Here is a 21217-nt window from a genome sequence, read left to right on the forward strand (position 1 = left end):
TTGAATTAACACAACAAATGATTCTTATCACATGCTTTTTCACCCTAAAAACTTGCTTGGTTTGATGAGTTACCCCAGAATATAATCCCATATGACATAATAGAATGAAAGTAAGCAAAGTATGCAAGTTTTTTTTAATATTTATATCTCCTACATCTGACATCATTCTCACTGCAAATACAGAGTTGTTTAGGCACCTAAGCAATTCTGTGGTATGACCTTCCCAACTTAATTTATCATCAAGTTGTAACCCCAGAAAATTAACACTCTCAACCTCTTTGATCTGCATGTCTTCATATGTTATATACATGCTGGAAGAAAGTCTCTTACAGGTCCTGAATGGCATATAGTGGGTCTTCGCAAAGTTTAATGACAATGTATTAGTTTCAAACCATTCATTAATGTCAGTGAAAATTTGATTAGCAGCTATTTCTAAATCTGTACTTGACTTGTTACTTACTTCAATTCCTTTATTTTCTATTTCAGGTCTTTCATCTGCATATAGGTTGTCAATATAATCCTCCCAGATAGTTTTCTTTTGCTGATTGTCCGTGCTATTTCTTCTTGGTTATTTCCTATATTTGGTATTTTTTTATGATATATGCCAACCATTTCCTTTATCTTCTTGTGAGGGCTGAAGTAGTCATGTATTTGCTGCTGTTGTTCCAACTCTTCACATTGTTGTTTCAGCCAGTTATTTTTCACTGCTGTTATCTCCTTTCTTGTGACTTTCTGTGTGTCCCTACATTTGTCCAGGTTTCTTTCATTTTTATATTTTCTTAGTATTTCAAATAATGCCAAAATTTCATCTTTCATCCAACTTTTCTTTCGTGTTTCCTACTTGTAACCTATTTCACTCACCGCAACATTTGTCATAATTTTTCCCACTTCCTCCCATACACCATTTATGTCTATTCTGTCTTCTAGTTGTGGTTTGATTGACCTGCAATTTTTTCCCTGATTTTTGTGGTTACTCTGTTTTTGATACCTTTATCTTTAAGTCAGTTGTTTTCTACAGGGTGATTCACGAAGATATGCAAATATTTTAGTGTGTTATTCTATAAGTAAAACTAAAGAAAAAAGTTCATATAAACATAGGTGTGCAAATGTTTAAGCTATGGAGTTATGGCTAGTAAAAGATGTTTCACTAATATGAATCCATCACAGAACTGTAAGAGGTTAAAGCAAAGCACAATTTCCATTTATTTTGTTGTTATTGGTATGATGACTCTAACAAAGCACGTCCCAGATGTGTATCTGTACTAGTTTTCCAGAACATCCAGAGAAACAGAGATTATTATACAAGTTAATTTGTTCACTTTCCATTAATAATGTAGAAACATTTATGTCATTGTTGGCAACCATTGTTTCAGTCATTTCCTAACCTTGAAACGAGTTAGTTTTCTGTATTGTTCAATGAAAGAACATAATAACAACAGTGTATTTAAGTGGTACCACATAGTAACTCTTGTAGTTTGTAGATTATTTATGAAATAGGGATTCCTTTCAATTTTTTGCCAAAATTAAATTCTCTACAACTTCTGTTGAAAACTTCATGCGATTATCTGGAACTTAAAAAACAAATTGGGGCAACTAGTTAATAAATTAAAATTTTTACGAAATTACTTCTTTGGTTCTCTGGATGTTCTGGAAAACCACTGCAGATACATGTCTGTGACATGTTTTATTAGATTCAGCAGATCAATAACAACAAAATAAATGGAAATTGTGCTTTACTTTAACTTCGTACACTTTTTTGATGGCTTCATATTAGCAAAGTTGCTAAATTTTAGGCAAAATCTCTTATTAGCCATAGCTCCGTAACTAAACATTTACGGATCTAAGTTTATATGAACTTCTTTCTTTAGTTTTACTTGTTGGACAATGTATTAAAATATTTGCACATCTTCATGAATCAACCTGTATTTTTCACTTTTGTGTATGTCTCTTGTCTTTTATAGTTTTTATTTTTATCTTTGCTACTAGTTGGACTTGGACTGAGGGAAGATTGGCTCCCGGATAGGCGCATATGTTTGTTACTGAGGTTCCAAAGTGCTCATTGATCAGAATGTAATCTATTTTATTCCGTACTATATTGTCAGGGTAATTACGTGGAGCTCTCCCTGTGTACAGACGTCTAGGTAACTTAAACCAAGTGTTTGTTACCTTCATCTTTTCCTCTTGACAAAATTGATAAAGCCATTTGCCCAATCATTTCATACTCCTAGTCCATATTGACAAACTAGTTCCTTGAATCTTCCTTCTCCAATTTTAGAGTAAAATTTTTTATTAAGCTTATCTCATGTTCTTTTACCAATCTAAGCAGCTGTTTAAGTTTCTTGTAGAATACCTCAATTTCATCTCCAGTTGAACCTGATGTTGACGCATATACTTGGATGATGTTGAAATTGGTTGGAATGGCATTAAGTTTAAGTAAAGCCATTTGGTATATAAGAAACTATCAACCTTGATTGCGGTAATGAAACCAACCTTTACCTAGGTTTCAGCCCAAGTAATTGAGCCTTCTTCAGAAGATAAACCTGATTCTATAATATGTCTACGAGGGCATGGTCTAGAAATAAAACTAAACCAGCCTGAATAGGTGTAGTCACATTTTAAAAATGTGGTACATAGGTACTAAGTCACCACTAAGACTTAAGCTCTGGCAAGTGCCTCGTCTCCATGGACGCCATGTGGTGGGCCTCAGGAGCTCACGTGAGCACCCATCTCCCTACCCTATGGTTCCTGCCCCTGTGACTGTCCCTGCTGCAAGATTTGCCCTGTGCACCCTCCTACCACCATCTATAGCAGCCCTGTAACTGGCAAAACATATACTATCAAAGGGACAGCCACTTCTGAAGTGACACATCATATACCAGCTGTTATGTAAACACTGTTCAGCCTTTTACATCGACATGACTACGACCAAGTTATCAATTAAGATGAATGGCCACAGGCAGATAGTGTATACTGGCAACATGCAAAATCCTGTTGCAGAGCATGATCTACAACATAATAATCATAACCTTGGTCCCTGATTCACCACACACACCATCTGGATTCTTCCCCCAGACACCAGTTTCTCAGAACTCCGCAGGTGGGAACTAGCGCTACAAAACATCCTTGGTTCTCGCCACCCACCTGGCCTAATTTACGTTAATTTCTTCCACCTCAACATTTCTTCATGGTAACTACTGTTTTCTTCACTCTGTTTTAGTTTTCTACATCTTTCATTGTGTTATCTGTCTATTTTTCATCACCCCCTCCTACCTCTATTACGTACAATGCACTTAGCTTTTCACTCTTATTAACTCATGCATGATGTTTAAGCAATAACCTCTATCTTGCATATTATCCTCTTCCACCTCTAAGCTCTCAGGTTTTAAAATCTCATCTGATGCAGTCCCCAACAATCAGTCGTTCCTTTTCATCTCTTTGCAGTAAGTCTTCTGTGACCTGCAGTTCCGGATGACTTTCCTGAAATCTATCCCTTTCCCTAGACCTCTGCAGTCCTTTTTCTTCACACCTCTTCCTTCCCCTTCAACCCTTCTGCCTGAAAAAGGAGCCACTGGCTCCAAAAGCTTGTCTGATTGCAACCCTCTTATGTGTGTGTTCTGCTGTTGCTTGGTGAGTAGGTTTTTTTTATTGATCCAATTAAATTATTTTGTCAAAAATTGATTGTTTTTGTTGTTACAAAATCCAGTCTTTTACTAAATATCTTTCCTAAAATTGGATGATGAGTATTTCACACCGGAACTAGGAATGTTGGTTGATTTGGGGGGAAGGGATCAAACAGCAAGGTTATCGGTCTAAACTAGACACGTGGTAACCTAATAACCCAAGGTTCTCAAATATAATGTTTCATTTATGTACCACTTTTTGATACTGAATAAATTAAGTGCAAAGTTGAAGAGTTTGTAAAATAGTCAAAAATGCACTAATGGACCCTGAAAATGGCAAATAACCTTGAGCGAATGTACCACAGCAACAGGCTACATTGCAGCAGACTGTTGGCCATGTTTCGTTGGATGTGGACTTTATTTTTAAATTAATAAGTTGTATGTCAATATATTGCATTGATCCATGGTGACACTGTCACTACCAACTCAAGAACATGAACCAACAACCCAATCACCATCGGGTTCCCACCTAATAGCTATGTAATACCAGCCATGGATGGGGTTTCCATATCCCTGTTCCCAAGCCACTAATTTGGTTTCTTAATTAGGCTATAAAGACATGTGGTGGTGCCTGTCTGCTTGTAAAGACATTTGCTAAGTACCTATCTCCAACTCTCAAATCAACAGGTGTATCTCAGACAGGTGGCAAACGAAAATTAACATCAATTTTAATATTAACTTCTGAACATTGCAGTTTATATTCTTGGAAATTTTTGGGCCACTTTCTGCTGTTCATTTTCAGGAAATCGATACTGTCAGCCAGATGAGGATATTGAAGGATCAGAGAGCATGGAAATGAGGTGTTGGTTCTGGTACCCAAAAACACTCACTATTTTGAAACAATAAAATGAATGAGATGGGTCTTGAGGATGCATAAATTTTATCAGTGCATCATTTTGTTCCATTGATAAGTCAATAATGTTACGATGTTGAGAAAGTTAAAATCAGAACTGATATTACTTATTGCTTGTCACCTATGTGAGATATTCCTACAGATTTGAGAATTGGAGATAAGGTACTTAGCAAATGGCTTTGTAAGCAGACAGATACCACCACAAGGCTTTATAACCTAAATTAAGAAACCAAATTAGAGGCTTGGGAACCTGGATAAAGAAACCAACCCATGGCTGGTATTGCATGGCTATTGGGCGTCACCCCTGCAGCACTGCTGCTGGTTTATCTTCTTGAAACTGTAGTGACAGTGTCACCATGAACCAACACAATATAGTCAGTTATTACTTGTCAATTTAAAAATAAAATCCACATCCAAAGAAATACAGACAACAGGTTGCTGCAATGTAGACTGTTATCACAGTACTTTCCCTCAACGTCATCTGTCATTTTTGGGAACTGTTAGCGCACACTGGAAAATCAAACGTGATTTTCTGAATGCTTGAAAACATACTCTTTCCAATTATGATTACTCTGAAATCAGTTATGGAGACCTGATTTTCTAAAAGCACACTGAATGTGATCTAATTTTGTAACTTTTACAAAAATCAAATTTTGTAGAAATTTAGAAAGTGTACAAGAATGATATTATATATTGTGAAACCTTATGTTGCTTATTTGTTGTGCCCAGTGCCTCATGTTTATCATGCCTTCAATCAACGAGATATAAGAAGTCTAGGTTAAAATGTTATTCACAACACAATTTTTCCAGATAGTTTGCCTCAGTTTATGTAGCATTGATAGTCATGTTGGAAATTTTTCCCATTGTGCTGAGGGTTTTGAATGAGATTAGTTTCGAAGCTTTAATGGAAAGTGGTGTTTTTAAAAGAAGTGTTGAATACTCACAGCAGTTGTCATCTTTTGAAGAATTTTCAGATTACTGGAAAGTAGTAAATGAATGAAATTTTGTATTCCACATCCTCATGCTATCGAACTATTGCGTAATAAGTTTCATGTTTAGCATGCATTTTCTCTTTGAGATATAAGAATCCAAAGTTTAAATTTTTTCATACCCCGATCTTTGCGCAGAACTTTGACTTGAATTATCTACCATTGTGAGCATTAGATTACCTTATACACCTTTTTACGCAGTTAAAACCAAGGTCTTCCTAGTGAGAGTTGGAGAGTTTTATAGGACAAAGGTTTTTGCAAAACCAGGTCAAGAAATAGCACTTTTTTAGTCTTTACAAACTCTTCCACTTTGCACTTAACTTATTCAGCATTGGAAAGTGGTAATCCATGAAATTATTGTATTTGAGAACCTCGTGGTGTTAGGTTATTACATGCCAAGTTTTACGTTTGTTGTACCTTTAGTCTCTAAGATATAAGAAGCCATACCTTGAAATTTTTTTCACGTGGTTTGCCCAAAATTTTCTGGCTGAATTATGGCTTGTAAAATTCTTTCCATTATTATTCTTGAGAGAACATTTACAGTTGCCAAACATCACTTCAACAAAATATTGCCTGAGATATAACAGCTCAAAGTCATCAGAGATTCATGCTCTGTCTGCACGAAGTCGGGCATGGAGTCAAACAAGTTGTCTATACACTGATAAGCCAAAACATTATGACCACTACCAACTGCGATGTTGGATGCTGGCTGATGGTGTTGTGGACAAGTGACGCTATAATGAAATTGTGCAAGTGTAGCAGACATGGATGGGGGATCAACCTACTGAAGATTGGGATAAGTGACTTTGACAAAGGGCAGATTATTATTATGTAAAGCCTGTGAACGAGTATTTCAAAAACAGCGAAGCTAGTCGATAGTTCATGTACTACTGTCGTGAGCACCTACTGAAAGAGTTAGACAGTAAAACTACCACTAGGCGCTAAGAGGCTTGCCTGATTTGTAAAGTAGCACAATGCTGGTGTACGCACAAGTGTTTCGGAACACACCATTCATCGTACATCGTTGAATATGGAGCTCCGCAGCAGGCCACCCCTGCATGTTCACATGTTGGCCCAACAAAATCATCAATTATGATTGCAGCAGGCATGGGACCATCAGGATTCCACCTCAGAGATGGCTACATCAGTACCTCCATCCATATCAAACCTACTAACCACCAGCAATACCTCCACTGCAGAAGACCCTTCCTTACAGCTGTGGCAGCTGTTGCAGTGGAGGTATTGCTGGTGGTTAGTAGGTTTGATATGGATGGAGGTACTGATGTAGCCATCTCTGAGGTGGAGGTAAACATCTAGGAAGGTGGCTTGTTGGGTTGAGTAGGACCAGGTGAAGCAAATGGGGGAGAAATTGTTGAAGTTCTGGAGGAATGTGAATAAGGTGTCCTCACTTTCAATCCAGATAGCAAAGATGTCATCAATGAATCTGAACCAGGTGAGGGGTTTAGGATTCTGGGTTTTTAGGAAGGATTCCTCTAGATGGCCCATGAATAGGTTAGCATAGTATGGTGCCATGCGGGTGCCCATAGCCGTACCGTGGATTTGTTTGTAGGTAATGCCTTCAAAGGAGAAGTAATTGTGGGTGAGGATATAGTTGGTCATGGAGACTATGGAGGAGGCTGCTGGTTTGGAATCCATAGGGTATCTGGAAAGGTAGTGTTCGATAGCAGTAAGGCCATAGGTGGTGGTGGTGGTGGTGGTGGGTGTTAGTGTTTAACATCCCGTCGACAACGAGGTCATTAGAGACGGAGTGCAAGCTCGGGTTAGGGAAGGATTGGGAAGGAAATTGGCCGTGCCCTTTCAAAGGAACCATCCCGAAGGCCATAGGCATTAGGAATGTTAGTGTACAGGGAGATGTAATCAATAGTGACGAGCAGGGCACCATGCGGTAAAGGGAAAGGAACTGTGGAGAGTCGGTCGAGGAAATGGTTGGTATCTTTTATATAAGAGGATAGTTCCGGGTATTAGGTTGAAGGTGTTGGTCTACGAGAGCCGAGATTCTCTCAGTGGGGGCACAGTAACCGGCCACAATGGGGCGTCCTGCGTGGTTGGGTTTATGGACTTTAGGACGCATGTAGAAGGTGGGAGTAAGGGGAGTGGTAGGGGTAAGTAGAGAGATGGACTCTGGGGAGAGGTTCTGGAATGGGCCTACGGATTTGGGTAGTGATTGGAGATCCTGCTGGATTGCTGGAATGGGATCACTGTGGCATGGTTTGTAGGTGGAAGTATCTGACAGCTGATGGAGTCCTTCTGTCACATAATCCTTGCGGTTCAAAACTACAGTGGTGGAGCCTTTGTCTGCAGGTAGGATTACAAGATTGGGATCAGTTTATAGATGGTGGACTGCTGTTCTTTCTGCAGATGTAAGGTTAGTATGCATGCTGAGGGATTTGTGGAATGATGGTGAGGCAAGGTTCAAGGATAAGAAATTCTGGAAAGTTAACAGGGGGTGGTTTGGAGGCAGTGGGGGTGGATCACGGTTGGATGGAGTGAACTGAGTTAGGCAAGGTTCAATGTAGGTCTTTGGTCGAGCCTGATTGGTCGGGTTGGTGGCGAAAAAGTGTTTCCACTGTAGGGACCGGGAGAAGGAGAGAAGGTCTTTAACTAGTCCTGCATGATTGAACTTTGGAGTGAGGCAAAAGGTGAGGCCTTTGGAAAGGACATATTTCTGTGGGACTAAGGCTTCTGGAGGAAAGGTTCATGAGTGTGTTGCGGGTCTGTTTAGGTTTTGATTTCTGTGTAGTGGTGGGAGGGCGTTTCGGAGGGTGGGGTAAGTGTAGTAGGTCTGCGACACAAGGTTTGTCAGCTATGAGGGGGGCGTGGGCGAGGTTTGGAGGTTGTTGTAGAAGTGGTGGACAGTGGTACTCTTAGGCGGAAGTAGGAAGTGAGCAGGATGGAGAGCTTTTTGAGGTGGTGTTGTGCATGTTGCTCAAGTTCCTGCAGGGCAAGAGTTTCAATGCGTGTTATGGGTTCCAGAAATTTTGGATTACATAGCATGAGAATCTTGCAGATGGAGAGAAGGTGCTGCAAGGAGGATTGGGCTTGGTTGATATGGTTTTTGCAGGACTATGTTGGTGAGGGCTAAGGATTGGCAGAATCTGAACAGGTGGAGGTCATTGTGGAAGGAGGGGTGGCAACCAGAGATGGGTAATTTGATGGTAAGGCCATTAGGGGGGAATTCATGAGCCAAGCAACAACGCAGTAACAGTATGTGGGACTGGGATCTGGCTGGGGATAAGGAAACTTTTCTGTATTGACGCAGATGGAAGGCGCAAGGATCCATGGTGGTGCAAAAAATGCAAAACAATATGTAAGAAAGTAGAGTTATGTCCAAAAAATTATACAAAAATACACCCAAACACGTGTGAAAACCCCTGCTCCCAATCCCTTACCTCATGGCTCATACCCCTGTAATAGACCTAGATGCAAGACCCGTACTACACATCCTCCTACCACCACCTACTCCAGTCCGGTCACTAACATTCCCTATCACATCAAAGGTAGGGCTACCTACGAAACCACTCATGTGATCTACAAGCTAAGCTGCAATCACTGTGCTGCATTTTGTGTAGGTATGGCAACCAACAAGCTGTCTGTCCGCATGAATGGCCACCGACAAACTGTGGCCAAAAAGCAAGTGGACCACCCTGTAGCTGAACACGCTACCAAACATGATACCCCTCATCTCAATGACTGCTTCACAGCCTGTGCCATATGGATCCTTCCCACCAACACCAGCTTTTCTGAATTGCGCAGGTGGGAACTTTCCCTGCAATACATCCTACATTCCCATAACCCTCCTGGCCTCAACCGTCGTTAGTCACTGTCCTCACCCATCCAGCCCCCTCCCTGTTCCCATGCCAGCACTACACAGCCGTCATTCCACCGTTCACCGCCACACCCAGTCTTTTAATTTCTTATATTTTTATTTCTCTTGTTTCCGCTACTTACTCCTCCCCCCCCCCCTCCCCCCTCCCTCTCCGCACCTTTTCTTCTACCCTCCATCCAAACTGCAACACTTCACTGTCCGCCACTCCCACCATACTATCCCTCCCCCTCCCCACCCCAGCCTCCTCCTTACCCCCACCCAGTCGCCATTCCCATTATGCACTGGCGCTGCTGCTCACAGTGTAGTTTCAACTCTCTGAGACTGCTGACATGTGTGCAAGTTGCGCCTGCGCTTGCACGCGCGCATGTATATGTGTCTACTGCTGACAAAGGCCTGAATGGCCGAAAGCTACGATTGTATGAATCTCTTTATTGTGCCTATCACGATTCAGCATCTCTGCTATATGGTGAGTAGCTACTTTCCTTCTCTCATACATTTAAGTCAAATATTTTCCCCTGCTTCCTCTATTTAAACACAACTTATTTCATCTTTATTGACACAGAATTACAGGTATTCATAAGTACTTTCGAGGTTACAGAACACAACTGCATGAAAACAAGACATTCAGAAAAATGAAATCTTTCTGCGGATAGAGTATCTGTCCAAGTTCTGATTTGTAATATCCACCTTGGCACAGTTGCAGAGTGCATCAATAAGGATGAGGCAATTCAGAACATGCAGTCAAATCGCCCACTCCACATTACTGCATCAGATTAGTTCGTGCTGCCATTTCATCTACCCAGGCACATGAGCAGCGACTTCAACATACAACATCCAAGTGCTGATGTTTGCTGTTTCATAGTCTGTGCCTCACATGTAGTGTGAGCTGACAACATTGGGAGATGCTCTATCCACTGATGTGTGGGTATTTTCTGGACATCTTTTAGTTTTCACAGTGTCTTCTGAAACTCTGGAGATATTTATGAATAATTAGTATTCTATGCAAATTGTACTGCTGGTGAATCCTGTTGATGCCTTGGGCAGATGGAGGGAATATCTTGAAGAGTTGTTCAATGTAGGTGAAAATATGATCAGTAATGTTTCATATTTCGATGTACAATGGGACAGGAATGATGATGGAAATAGGATCACATTTGAGGAAGTGGAGAAAATGGTCAATAGATTGCAGTGCAATAAAGTGGCTGGGGTGGATGAAATTAAGTCGGAACTCATCAAATACAGTGGAATGTCAGATCTTAAATGGCTACACAGGATAATTGAAATGGCGTGGGAGTCGGGACAGGTTCCATCAGACTGGATGAAAGCAGTAACCACACCAATCTTTAAACATGGAAACAGAAAAGATTGTAACAACTACAGAGGTATCTCTTTTATCAGCATTGTGAATAAAGTCTTCTCAGGTATTGTTGAAAGGAAAGTGCGAGTATTAGTTGAGGACAAATTGGATGAAAATCAGTGTGGGTTTAGGCCTCTTAGAGGTTGTCAGGACCAGATCTTTAGCTTACGGCAAATAATGGAGAAGTGTTACGAGTGGAACACGGAATTGTACCTATGTTTTATAGATCTAGAAAAGGTATATGACCAGGTTCCTAGGAGGAAGTTATTGTCTGTGCTACATGATTATGGAATAGGAGGCAAACTTTTGCAAGCAATTAAAGGTCTTTACATGGTTAGTCAGACAGCAGTTAGAGTTGACTGTAAATTGAGTCCATGGTTCAGAGTAGTGTCCGGGGTAAGACAAGGCTGCAACCTGTCTCCACTGTTGTTCATATTATTTATGGATCATCTGTTGAGAACAATAGACTGGCTGGGTGAGATTAAAATATGTGAACACAAAATAAGCAGTCTTGCATATGCGGATGACTTAGTTGTGATGGCAGATTCGATTGAAAGTCTGCAAAGTAATATTTCAGAGCTAGATCAGAAATGTAAGGGCTATGGTATGAAGATCAGCATCTCCAAAACGAAAGTAATGTCAGTGGGAAAGAAATATAAACGGATTGAGTGCCAAATAGGAGGAACAAAGTTAGAACAGGTGGACGGTTTCAAGTACTTAGGATGCATATTCTCGCAGGATGGCAACATAGTGAAAGAACTGGAAGCGAGGTGTAGCAAAGCTAATGCAGTGAGCGCTAAGCTACGATCTACTCTCTTCTGCAAGAAGGAAGTCAGTACCAAGACTAAGTTATCTGTGCACCGTTCAATCTTTCGACCAACTTTGTTGTATGGGAGCGAAAGCTGGGTGGATTCATGTTACCTTATCAATAAGGTTGAGGTTACGGATATGAAAGTAGCTAGGATGATTGCAGGTACTAGTAGATGGGAACAATGGCAGGAGGGTGTGCACAATGAGGAAATCAAAGAAAAACTGGGAATGAACTCTATAGATGTAGCAGTCGGGGCAAACAGGCTTAGATGGTGGGGTCATGTTACACGCATGGGAGAAGCAAGGTTACCCAAGAGACTCATGGGTTCAGCAGTAGAGGGTAGGAGGAGTCAGGGTAGACCAAGGAGAATGTACCTGGATTCGGTTAAGAATGATTTTGAAGTAATAGGCTTAACATCAGAAAGAGGCACCAATGTTCGCACTGAATAGCGGATCATGGAGGAATTTTATAAGGGGGACTATGCTCAAGACTGAATGCTGAAAGGCATAATCAGTCTTAAATGATGATGATGCAAATTGTACTATGTGCCACAACATCCAGTTTTAAAGGATGCTCACCCTTTTTCACCAAATGAGCAGATACCACTTTTATCTTTATTTATTCATACACAATGAAGTAACTCTACATCTGTTGGCTGGATTTGCTCTGTTCAAATGACTGCATTGTCTGTTCCTTTTGCTCTGGCCAGCCTCCAACTTGATCATGACCTCCTACAACAGTACTTGAGATAGAGGAAACACATTAATTGGAAACTTTTCTTCCCTGGTGAACCAAATCTCCTTATCAGCTCTACTTTGTAATGAGCAAGACATGAAAATTTAGTTCAGCTTTCCCATCATGTCATCCTTGCTATAGTTGAAGATTTTATTGAACTGAAGTATGTTTTTCAACTGCTTATATGTTTAATATGAACTTGGGTTTTGATGGATGTCAGAAACTAGAAGACTTCCCCACCCTTGAACAATTTTATCTTTCCCCCGAAATCTTTTCAGCACCGAGATTCGAGATTGTCAACATCCACATTATTATCATCATCATTATTATTATTATTATAATTATTATACCGCATTGGAGGAATAGGTATATCAGCTGCCAGCTCTCTTCATATAGTAGTGGTGCAGTAATTTATCATTTTTGCTCGGTGCCAGGCCGTGTTTGACATAGTAACGTACAGCACGAACAAATCAAATATATGCCAAAAGAAAAGAAACAATTACTACACTTGAGATGAGTGTAGACAGGTAGGAGAAATTTTATGAACGAGTGCTTGAATCATGAAAATTGATATGAAATGACAGAAAATCCAGGGCGAACTAATGACAGTTACAGAAGATAGATGACTATACCTCACTAAGTAAACACATCGATGTAGTCTTCCAGTTGTCATAGAATGTGGGCTGTAGCATGGTATGTATGGAAGTATGTGGATTAAGTGATCTTAGTGTATTAAAGTAGGAACTACAGAGCAGGCTATGTAGGACACGCGCACACACACACACACACACACACACACACACACACACACACACACACACACAGTCCCAACATACTAATTTATTCATTCTGAATGTACAATTTAAACAAATAAATCTTTGAGTATTAGTTATTTATTCACAGACAGTAGAATATCTACAACATTTACAAGCAGTCAATAAAACTCCGCTTCCAAGCGATTCAATAGAATGGGTATATGACTAACAGTCTCATACAAAAACATGAAGCTTTAAGGATGAGAAAAGAAAATACACCAATAATACTGTTCACAGCATCAGCTAGGAAAAAGTCACATCTAAAAAATGTAAAGCAAAATATTAAAAACTATGTCACTCAAAAATTTTTCCTTTGCCGGGAAAATTCTGACTTAATTGTATATAATCTTCACAATAATTTGAAATGACTTAGGGACTCTGTAACAAGTCACAATTATTCTGCCATCTATATGCATATTACATGAATTTAACAACAGAGCAATTCTAGACTGTTCTTCACTGACGTGTTCCACATTATGAAACGTAACATTTGACTTAATGCAAAAAGTATATTGTTAAAGATAAATTAGAATTCAAGATAATGCTGTCAATTTTGAGTGCATCATTTTGAGCTCCTGTGAACAATACTCAAAAATGTGCTTCCAATTCTTACCCTATTGTAAAGTTTCATACTCTGGATCCTATCTTTCTTGTTTACTGTTGTGTATACTTTCTGTAACTACTCTCAAAATTCTGTTTGATACATTATCCAAGGAATTTATTCAACATGAGAATGTGCACAAAATGAAAAAAGAATATTGCCTGAAGCAGTGACAAAATGGACACAAAATGCACTGTTCATTAGGAAGTACACCAATTTTTTTCCTTCTTTATATAGAGCTAGTTTGAACAAATGTGTTTAAGACTTTTCCACCACGAAGAAAGAGAGCATCACGACACACTCATCACTTGAAATAACTCTGATAATAGAGTGTTTTCAAGTTTCCTTATATTTACACATTATTCATATTTCTGCAGGAACTTCTCGTGGAAGGCCTTGAATTTGTCCATCATGGTCTTCAGTTTATCAGGCTGTGGCAAAATAGTAGTTCTGAAAAAGAGAAAGCCTTAGTTATCCTTCCAATAATTTCTGAGGGGGGTGCGCACGCACGCACGCACGCACGGACAGACAGACAGACAGACAGACAGAGACAGAATGAATTTCATGCAATAAGCTGCAAATTCAGTCAGACAGGTGAAAGTGAAACTGAGTTAAATAGTCTGATAGAAATTGTCAAATGCTTAAAGCTGTATTTCGTTCATTAAGCACGTTCCACTGATTCCATCAATGAGAATCTTCAGGGATATGCAACAAGTTAAGGTACACATTATCGAAAGGCAAAGACCTCATAGAAACTTAGTGTGTGTACTGTATTTACAATGAACTAGCATTATACCACTATTGCTATTCTTGATTATGCCATAAATTTAATCTAATAAATTAATAAGAAAGCTGCTATTTGAAAAAGGTTACTACCACCTCTGTTTTACTGTGTAACTGCTGTTTACCTGCTTTTACTAGCTAATTACTTACTTTATTACAATGGTATTTTCCAATTTTTCTTTCTTATATCTCTCAATACAGATGCCTATTTACAGAACATTATTATTTGTCATACAGCTTTACTATAACCATTGCTACTTGGCATGTAACTAATAGGCCATTCAGATAATTTGTAGGAAGAGTGGCTATGGACGTATGTTTTTAATTTTCTTTTGGATTGTTTGAGATTCCAAATTTCTTGCTTTATGTTAGACAACATCTTATTTGTTGTACATTTTAACACCACAACATGTAACTCCATTCTTAATCATGGAAAAGGAGACAAAGTCCAAACAAAAACTGTATACAGTTCACAGATCAGCTGAAACTGATTTTTACAATCAATAACAAAAACAACTTCAGGGTGTAAATGTGGACAAGGAAAAAAAAATTCCCAGGTTTTTTCCCGGATCTCCCAGTTAAAAATACACTTTCTCCCAGGTGAAAATACACTTTTTCCACCTTTAATTAACAGCATACTTTCCCTCAGAACTGTAAAATTTGTCTATCATTTGATTCATTATGGTTTTATACAGCAACTTATTATTTCCCGGCACTTTAGAAAACGAAACACAGGGGGAAAAAACATGTTTTGGAATGTTCTTTGATGTGCAGCAACATGTACACTGCAGATTTTCGTATTATGAAAGTATAAAGTCGCACTTCACTGAACACCACATGTTACTTTCAGAAGCACTGAAATCTAGATTGCGGTGCGCTTTTGTAAGCCAGTCATAGCTCATGTCATGTGATCTTGCCAGCCAATAACAGCAGATATTCAGAGCACAGGACAAGTGATGTAGTCAGTCAATAGCAACATCACTTACGTAGCGCAAACACATGAACAGGAAAAGTTAATGGTTTAAATTAATATACATATAGTTGCTACAAGAAAAGCAAAGCTTTCATATATAATATTTGTCTCTAAGATTAATAAGCTAAAAGAAACTAATCTTTCACATATAATGTTTATCTTTTTTTGCGTGTTTTACACTTTTAATATACATACACAAATGTGCCAGTAAAATGTTTAACACTGACATAAATCTCTGAACTTCTGGGCTTGAAATTCTTCTGAATGGCTTGTCACCAAAGAGTTGACTTTTAAATGAGAGTCATACACACTGTGGCTTGAGAAATTCATCGTACATTCATGCACATAGTTCATCTTGCGTGGAAGGAAATTTTACTTCGAAAGTAACACCTTTCAAACCACAATTCGTAATATTTTCCCACAATCTGTTAGGAACAGGTTTGTTCCAGCAGTTGCCAGAGAGCGCGAGATAAAAGGCATCACCGCACTTGCACAGTTACAATGACATAGGAAGCCTGTATGTTCCTATATGTAAAACATTAAACAATCTAAAATTATGTCATAAAAGAAACAAGACATCAGAAGATACCACAAGGGCGTCTGAATTTCTTGAACCATACTGAAATGAAAAATTCGCCTTAAAGCGCACATTCGTATATCCAGACTCCCAACGAAGTAGACCTCTATGTTAAGCTTTTCAGTGAGGTTTTAGGGATATAAATTTTCTTGGAGAACCAGTACTGTATCACCTCATGTTTGTTTCTTTATTATGGCACAATGCCATACATGTTAGAAGACGAAAATGTGCACTTGAAATGCGGCAAACTGTTGAAACTAGCCAACAGTGTGGAATTAAACACTTTGTTTCAAATAAATTGGCTGCCTCAGCGGAAAAGATAAATAAAAGTCTAATTTCTTTAGGAAAGCGACAAAAATAACTTCATTGTACTGCAAGGCAATTAATGCTTGACTGCCAGAAAGGTGGAAATAAAATGAAATCTGAAAATAATTATGTGAATGTATTTTAATTCACTTGGTAGCTCCTAACCACAGAAATCACTTTTTCTTCATTTGATGTGAGAGCAGTAAACTAAGAGGAAACAGCAAAATCACTAAATGTAAACACGGATCACGTGGAGACTACCTAACCTACCTAACCTACCTACCCTACCCCCCCCCCCCCTCCCCCGCCACTATAACTCTGACTGCTCTGCGCAACAGCTCTGGATCTACGATATTTTGAACCAGGGCAATACTACAGAGTGGCATCCCCCCCTCCGCCCACCTCCCTAAAGCATTTGAGGTAGGACATAAAAAAAAAGAAGAAAAAGAAAGAAAAAGGACTTTTCAAAAATTTGTTCATTTTGTAATGCACATCTTTCTCAAGATGTCTGAAGCACAAAACATATAACTTCGAGGAAATGTAAGAAGCATTATTTGGTCTTATGTGTGACAAAGTGCAGTGCCACATCTCTTCACACAGCATTCTTCTACCACACGTCACTGTATTTCACACTGTGGAACTCAAATGTGTATATTTTGTAATGGATGCCATCAAGCTATATTCAGGATAATCGAAATTAAAATGTCTTGTGGTGCCTCTCCTGCTCCCACTCGGCCGGTTTGACATCCTGCCCATTTTCTTTCTTTCTTTCTTTCCTTCCTCTCCCCCCCCCCCCCCCCCCCTCTCTCTCTCTCTCTCTCTCTCTCTCTCTCTCTCTCTCTCTCTCTCTCTCTTTATGGGATCATTTGTAACCAGAAGAACAAGGACTCCAGAAAATTTGGACACACTAATGCCTATTAGCTAATAACTTGCTGTTCTGTGTGACATAAAATTAAATATAGGATACATAAAACCAGTATAGACAATAGACAAGCCAAACAGTACACATTTATTCAGTCCTTAGCTCCTAGCATTTTTTTGTGTCTAATCTTGCTACAGTACACATGGGCTGCTTCCTTTCTGCGAAAGAATATATTACCTCATCAAAATTCCGCAAACGTTTTGCAACATGAAAAACTGAAATGTCGTCGTCTAATACTGAAAAAGCTGTTAATACAAATAGTGCCCAAGACTGGTGTGGTTTCTTGATCTGATTATTTTTTCACTGTCTACTAGATAAAAGAAAATAAGCCTTATTGATTGGCGACTCCATAGAGTGCTATGTGCACAATGACCATATGATAAATGAGAAGGAAGGTCAGCATTGGCCGTAATTTTGATTATTTCTTCTTCTTTCGTTTCACCCTCTTTGGGGTACGCTGGATCAATCATTTCTTTGTGCGTTGTTCTTTTCTTAGGGCCCAGTATTTCTTCATTCTTTCTGATCTTCTTCTCCTCTCTTCTTCCGAGATGAAGGATTTGGACTTTTGTGTGGATTTGCCTTGGAACCTTATGTTTTCATCTTTAGTAATTAATTTAGCAGTTCGATCAATAAGTGAATTTTCTGAAATATTTAATTCCACTAGGTCTTTCTCAGTTTCTTTAAACCAGTTGGGCTTCGTTTTTCAGTTACGGAAGAAGTCAAAGATTTGTTTAGTTAATCTGTTGGAATTTATTCTGAGAATATGACCATAAAAATTTATTCTCCTTTTTTTTTGATTATTTATTAACAGCAAAATCGATTTTTGATCACATAATGATGATCTTCAGTGCTTTAGCGTACAAGTTAAAGCTCGTAAGCACTGGTGTCTAGTTATTATCAGTAACAGAAGCTATGAAATGATACAATCGTTTCATAGCTTCTGGTACTGATAATAACTAGACACCAGTGCCTGCCTACGAGCTTTAACTTGTACGCTGAAGCACTGAAGATCATCATTATGAGATCTAAAATCAAGTTTGCTGTTAATAAATCTTAAAAATTACGGCCAAAGCTGACCTTCCTTCTAAAATAGGCCTTTCTAATATTGTTGCAATTGTACACACACCAAATAAGTGAGACTGTTTTGGTAATAATGGTCATTTTTACAATACGACAGAATATAATTCACGAAGTACCTATATGAAATGCCTATTTAGCCTACTACAAGCAAAAAGGTTTATGACAGGAAATAGTTTCACATTTCATTCATATGCTCCAGTTTCTCAAGCATCAGATCAAAAAGTAATAGTACGAAATTTTTGAATAAATTTGGAATAGTCATATTCCTCCATAATTTGTGTGATGTCTCTGTTTATTCTCCTTCCTCATTCTAACAAACAATATTATCATTAATTCTGTAACTATTCCTACCACTGACAAAACTTTCTCTGGTTAACTCTACTAACCCTGACAGAATCACCAATTTAGTTATCCTGCGATTATTCTCCGATTAGGTGTTATTACGTGTTTGTACAAAGCGTTTTCCGTGCTACTCCCAGAATAGACTTAAGTGGCTGCTAGCCAGGGACTGTACAACTTGCCCTTTCTAGGTAGTGAACTGGCCAAAAATTTTCTGTAAAATTTCATTTTCTTGGGTACACTGAGAAGATAATATGTAATCTTTCTTGCCAGTTATTCGTTTATTTCCACTCTGTTAGTCTGACTCTATAGACTTCACTACTAATTATAACAATGCTGATAATGATCTTTTGTGGAAGCACACACATTTTTGTATGGGGAGTGCTGCCTTGTTTGGGAGTCAACCATTCATTTGTTTTTCTTATTTAACATGAAGACACCATTTCTTGTCATCAGTACTCATACAGGTTAGCACTGGTCAGTGTTGTTCACGACCAATTGATGACTAGCAAGCACAGATTTACATTTGGCCATCTGTTGATTTTTGTGATTTTGGCTTAGAGCATGTTGTACACATACACCCAAGTTTTGAAACTTTCCCACTGCATGCAAATACAACATGATGGTGGAATGACCGCAGTTCATCACATCTGCCAGTTCTTGAGTACATAAATATGGATCATTGTGGATTAATGCATTTAAATGATCTTCATCAAACCCTGAAGGTTTTCCTGAACACGGAGAGTAATGTCAAAACAATCATCCTTAAAATGAGAAAACCATTTCCTTGCTGCGCTCTGTCCAATGGCATTACTTCCATACACAGTGCAAATGTTTCCAACTGCCTCTGCTGCCATCATCCCTCTACTGAGCTCAAAGACAAGAATATGTTGGAAGTGTTCTGATTTCTCCACTTGACATTCCATTTTCTAGCCTCCAAGCTCCACTCACTATCTCCAAATAACAATATGTAATCTTAAGTAGGAACAGTGAACAGTAAAAAATGATAATCTATCAATAAACGCATAGCAACTGGAACACCAACACTTTTTCTCATATGTGCAGGAGCCAAAATTTACACCTTAAGGCTGCATTCTTTGTAACATGTGCACTGACTGAAGAAAATAATTGATCATGTTGGCAATTTAATGGACACAGTAAGACAAATTTGCTGTGAATAATACAGCAGGTAAGCTTTATACAACAAAATAAATAAATAAAAATAAAAGTTTCCAAAATTTGAACATCCTCAGGCAATAAGTACAGACAAAATGCTTTTCTGCCTCTAGTGGTTTTTATTCAACCAATCATTTAACTGAAATATTAGTGAGGAAACACCTGTAATCCCACCAGACGTACTGATGGCTCAACAGATACAATTACGCACACATTCAGCAAGGTGAGGGACGGGAAAAACCCATTGTGGTAAAACAACAAAGTTAGGAAACTACTGCGAAGGCAAAGAGAGCTTCACTTCAAGTTTAAACGCAGCCAAAACCTCTCAGACAAACAGAAGCTAAACGATGTCAAAGTTAGCGTAAGGAGGGCTATGCGTGAAGCGTTCAGTGAATTCGAAAGTAAAATTCTATGTACCGACTTGACAGAAAATCCTCGGAAGTTCTGGTCGTACGTTAAATCAGTAAGTGGCTCGAAACAGCATATCCAGACACTCCTGGATGATGATGGCATAGAAACAGAGGATGACACGCGTAAAGCTGAAATACTAAACACCTTTTTCCAAAGCTGTTTCACAGAGGAAGACCGCACTGCAGTTCCTTCTCTAAATCCTCGCACAAACGAAAAAATGGCTGACATCGAAATAAGTGTCCAAGGAATAGAAAAGCAACTGGAATCACTCAACAGAGGAAAGTCCACTGGACCTGACAGGATACCAATTCGATTCTACACAGAGTACGCGAAAGAACTTGCCCCCCTTCTAACAGCTGTGTACCGCAAGTCTCTAGAGGAACGGAGGGTTCCAAATGATTGGAAAAGAGCACAGATAGTCCCAGTCTTCAAGAAGGGTCGTCGAGCAGATGCGCAAAACTATAGACCTATATCTCTGACGTCGATCTGTTGTAGAATTTTAGAACATGTTTTTTGCTCGAGTATCATGTCGTTTTTGGAAACCCAGAATCTACTATGTAGGAATCAACATGGATTCCGGAAACAGCGATCGTGTGAGACCCAACTCGCTTTATATGTTCATGAGACCCAGAAAATATCAGATACAGGCTCCCAGGTAGATGCTATTTTTCTTGACTTCCGGAAGGCGTTCGATACAGTTCTGCACTGTCGCCTGATAAAGTAAGAGCCTACGGAATATCAGACCAGCTGTGTGGCTGGATTGAAGAGTTTTTAGCAAACAGAACACAGCACGTTGTTATCAATGGAGAGACGTCTACAGACATTAAAGTAACCTTTGGCGTGCCACAGGGGAGTGTTATGGGACCATTGCTTTTCACAATATATATAAATGACCTAGTAGACAGTGTCGGAAGTTCCATGCGGCTTTTCACGGATGATGCTGTAGTATACAGAGAAGTTGC

The 21217-nt window shown here is 39.1% G+C and overlaps 1 protein-coding gene across 1 annotated transcript in view; it reads right to left on the reverse strand.

Annotated features, from left to right (window-relative positions):
• Positions 1-13147: 13147 nt before the first annotated feature.
• The window catches only part of LOC124605753 (alanine aminotransferase 1-like), a 90172-nt gene continuing 82102 nt past the window's right edge, over positions 13148-21217 (reverse strand). Inside the window, exon 12 of the mRNA XM_047137637.1 lies at positions 13148-14138. Coding sequence (XP_046993593.1) covers positions 14048-14138 — 91 coding nt within the window. The 3' untranslated portion in view covers positions 13148-14047. The remainder of the gene's footprint in view (positions 14139-21217) is intronic.

Source organism: Schistocerca americana, chromosome 3 (genome assembly GCF_021461395.2).
Source record: "Schistocerca americana isolate TAMUIC-IGC-003095 chromosome 3, iqSchAmer2.1, whole genome shotgun sequence".
In the NCBI taxonomy this organism is placed as follows: Eukaryota; Metazoa; Arthropoda; class Insecta; order Orthoptera; family Acrididae; genus Schistocerca; species Schistocerca americana.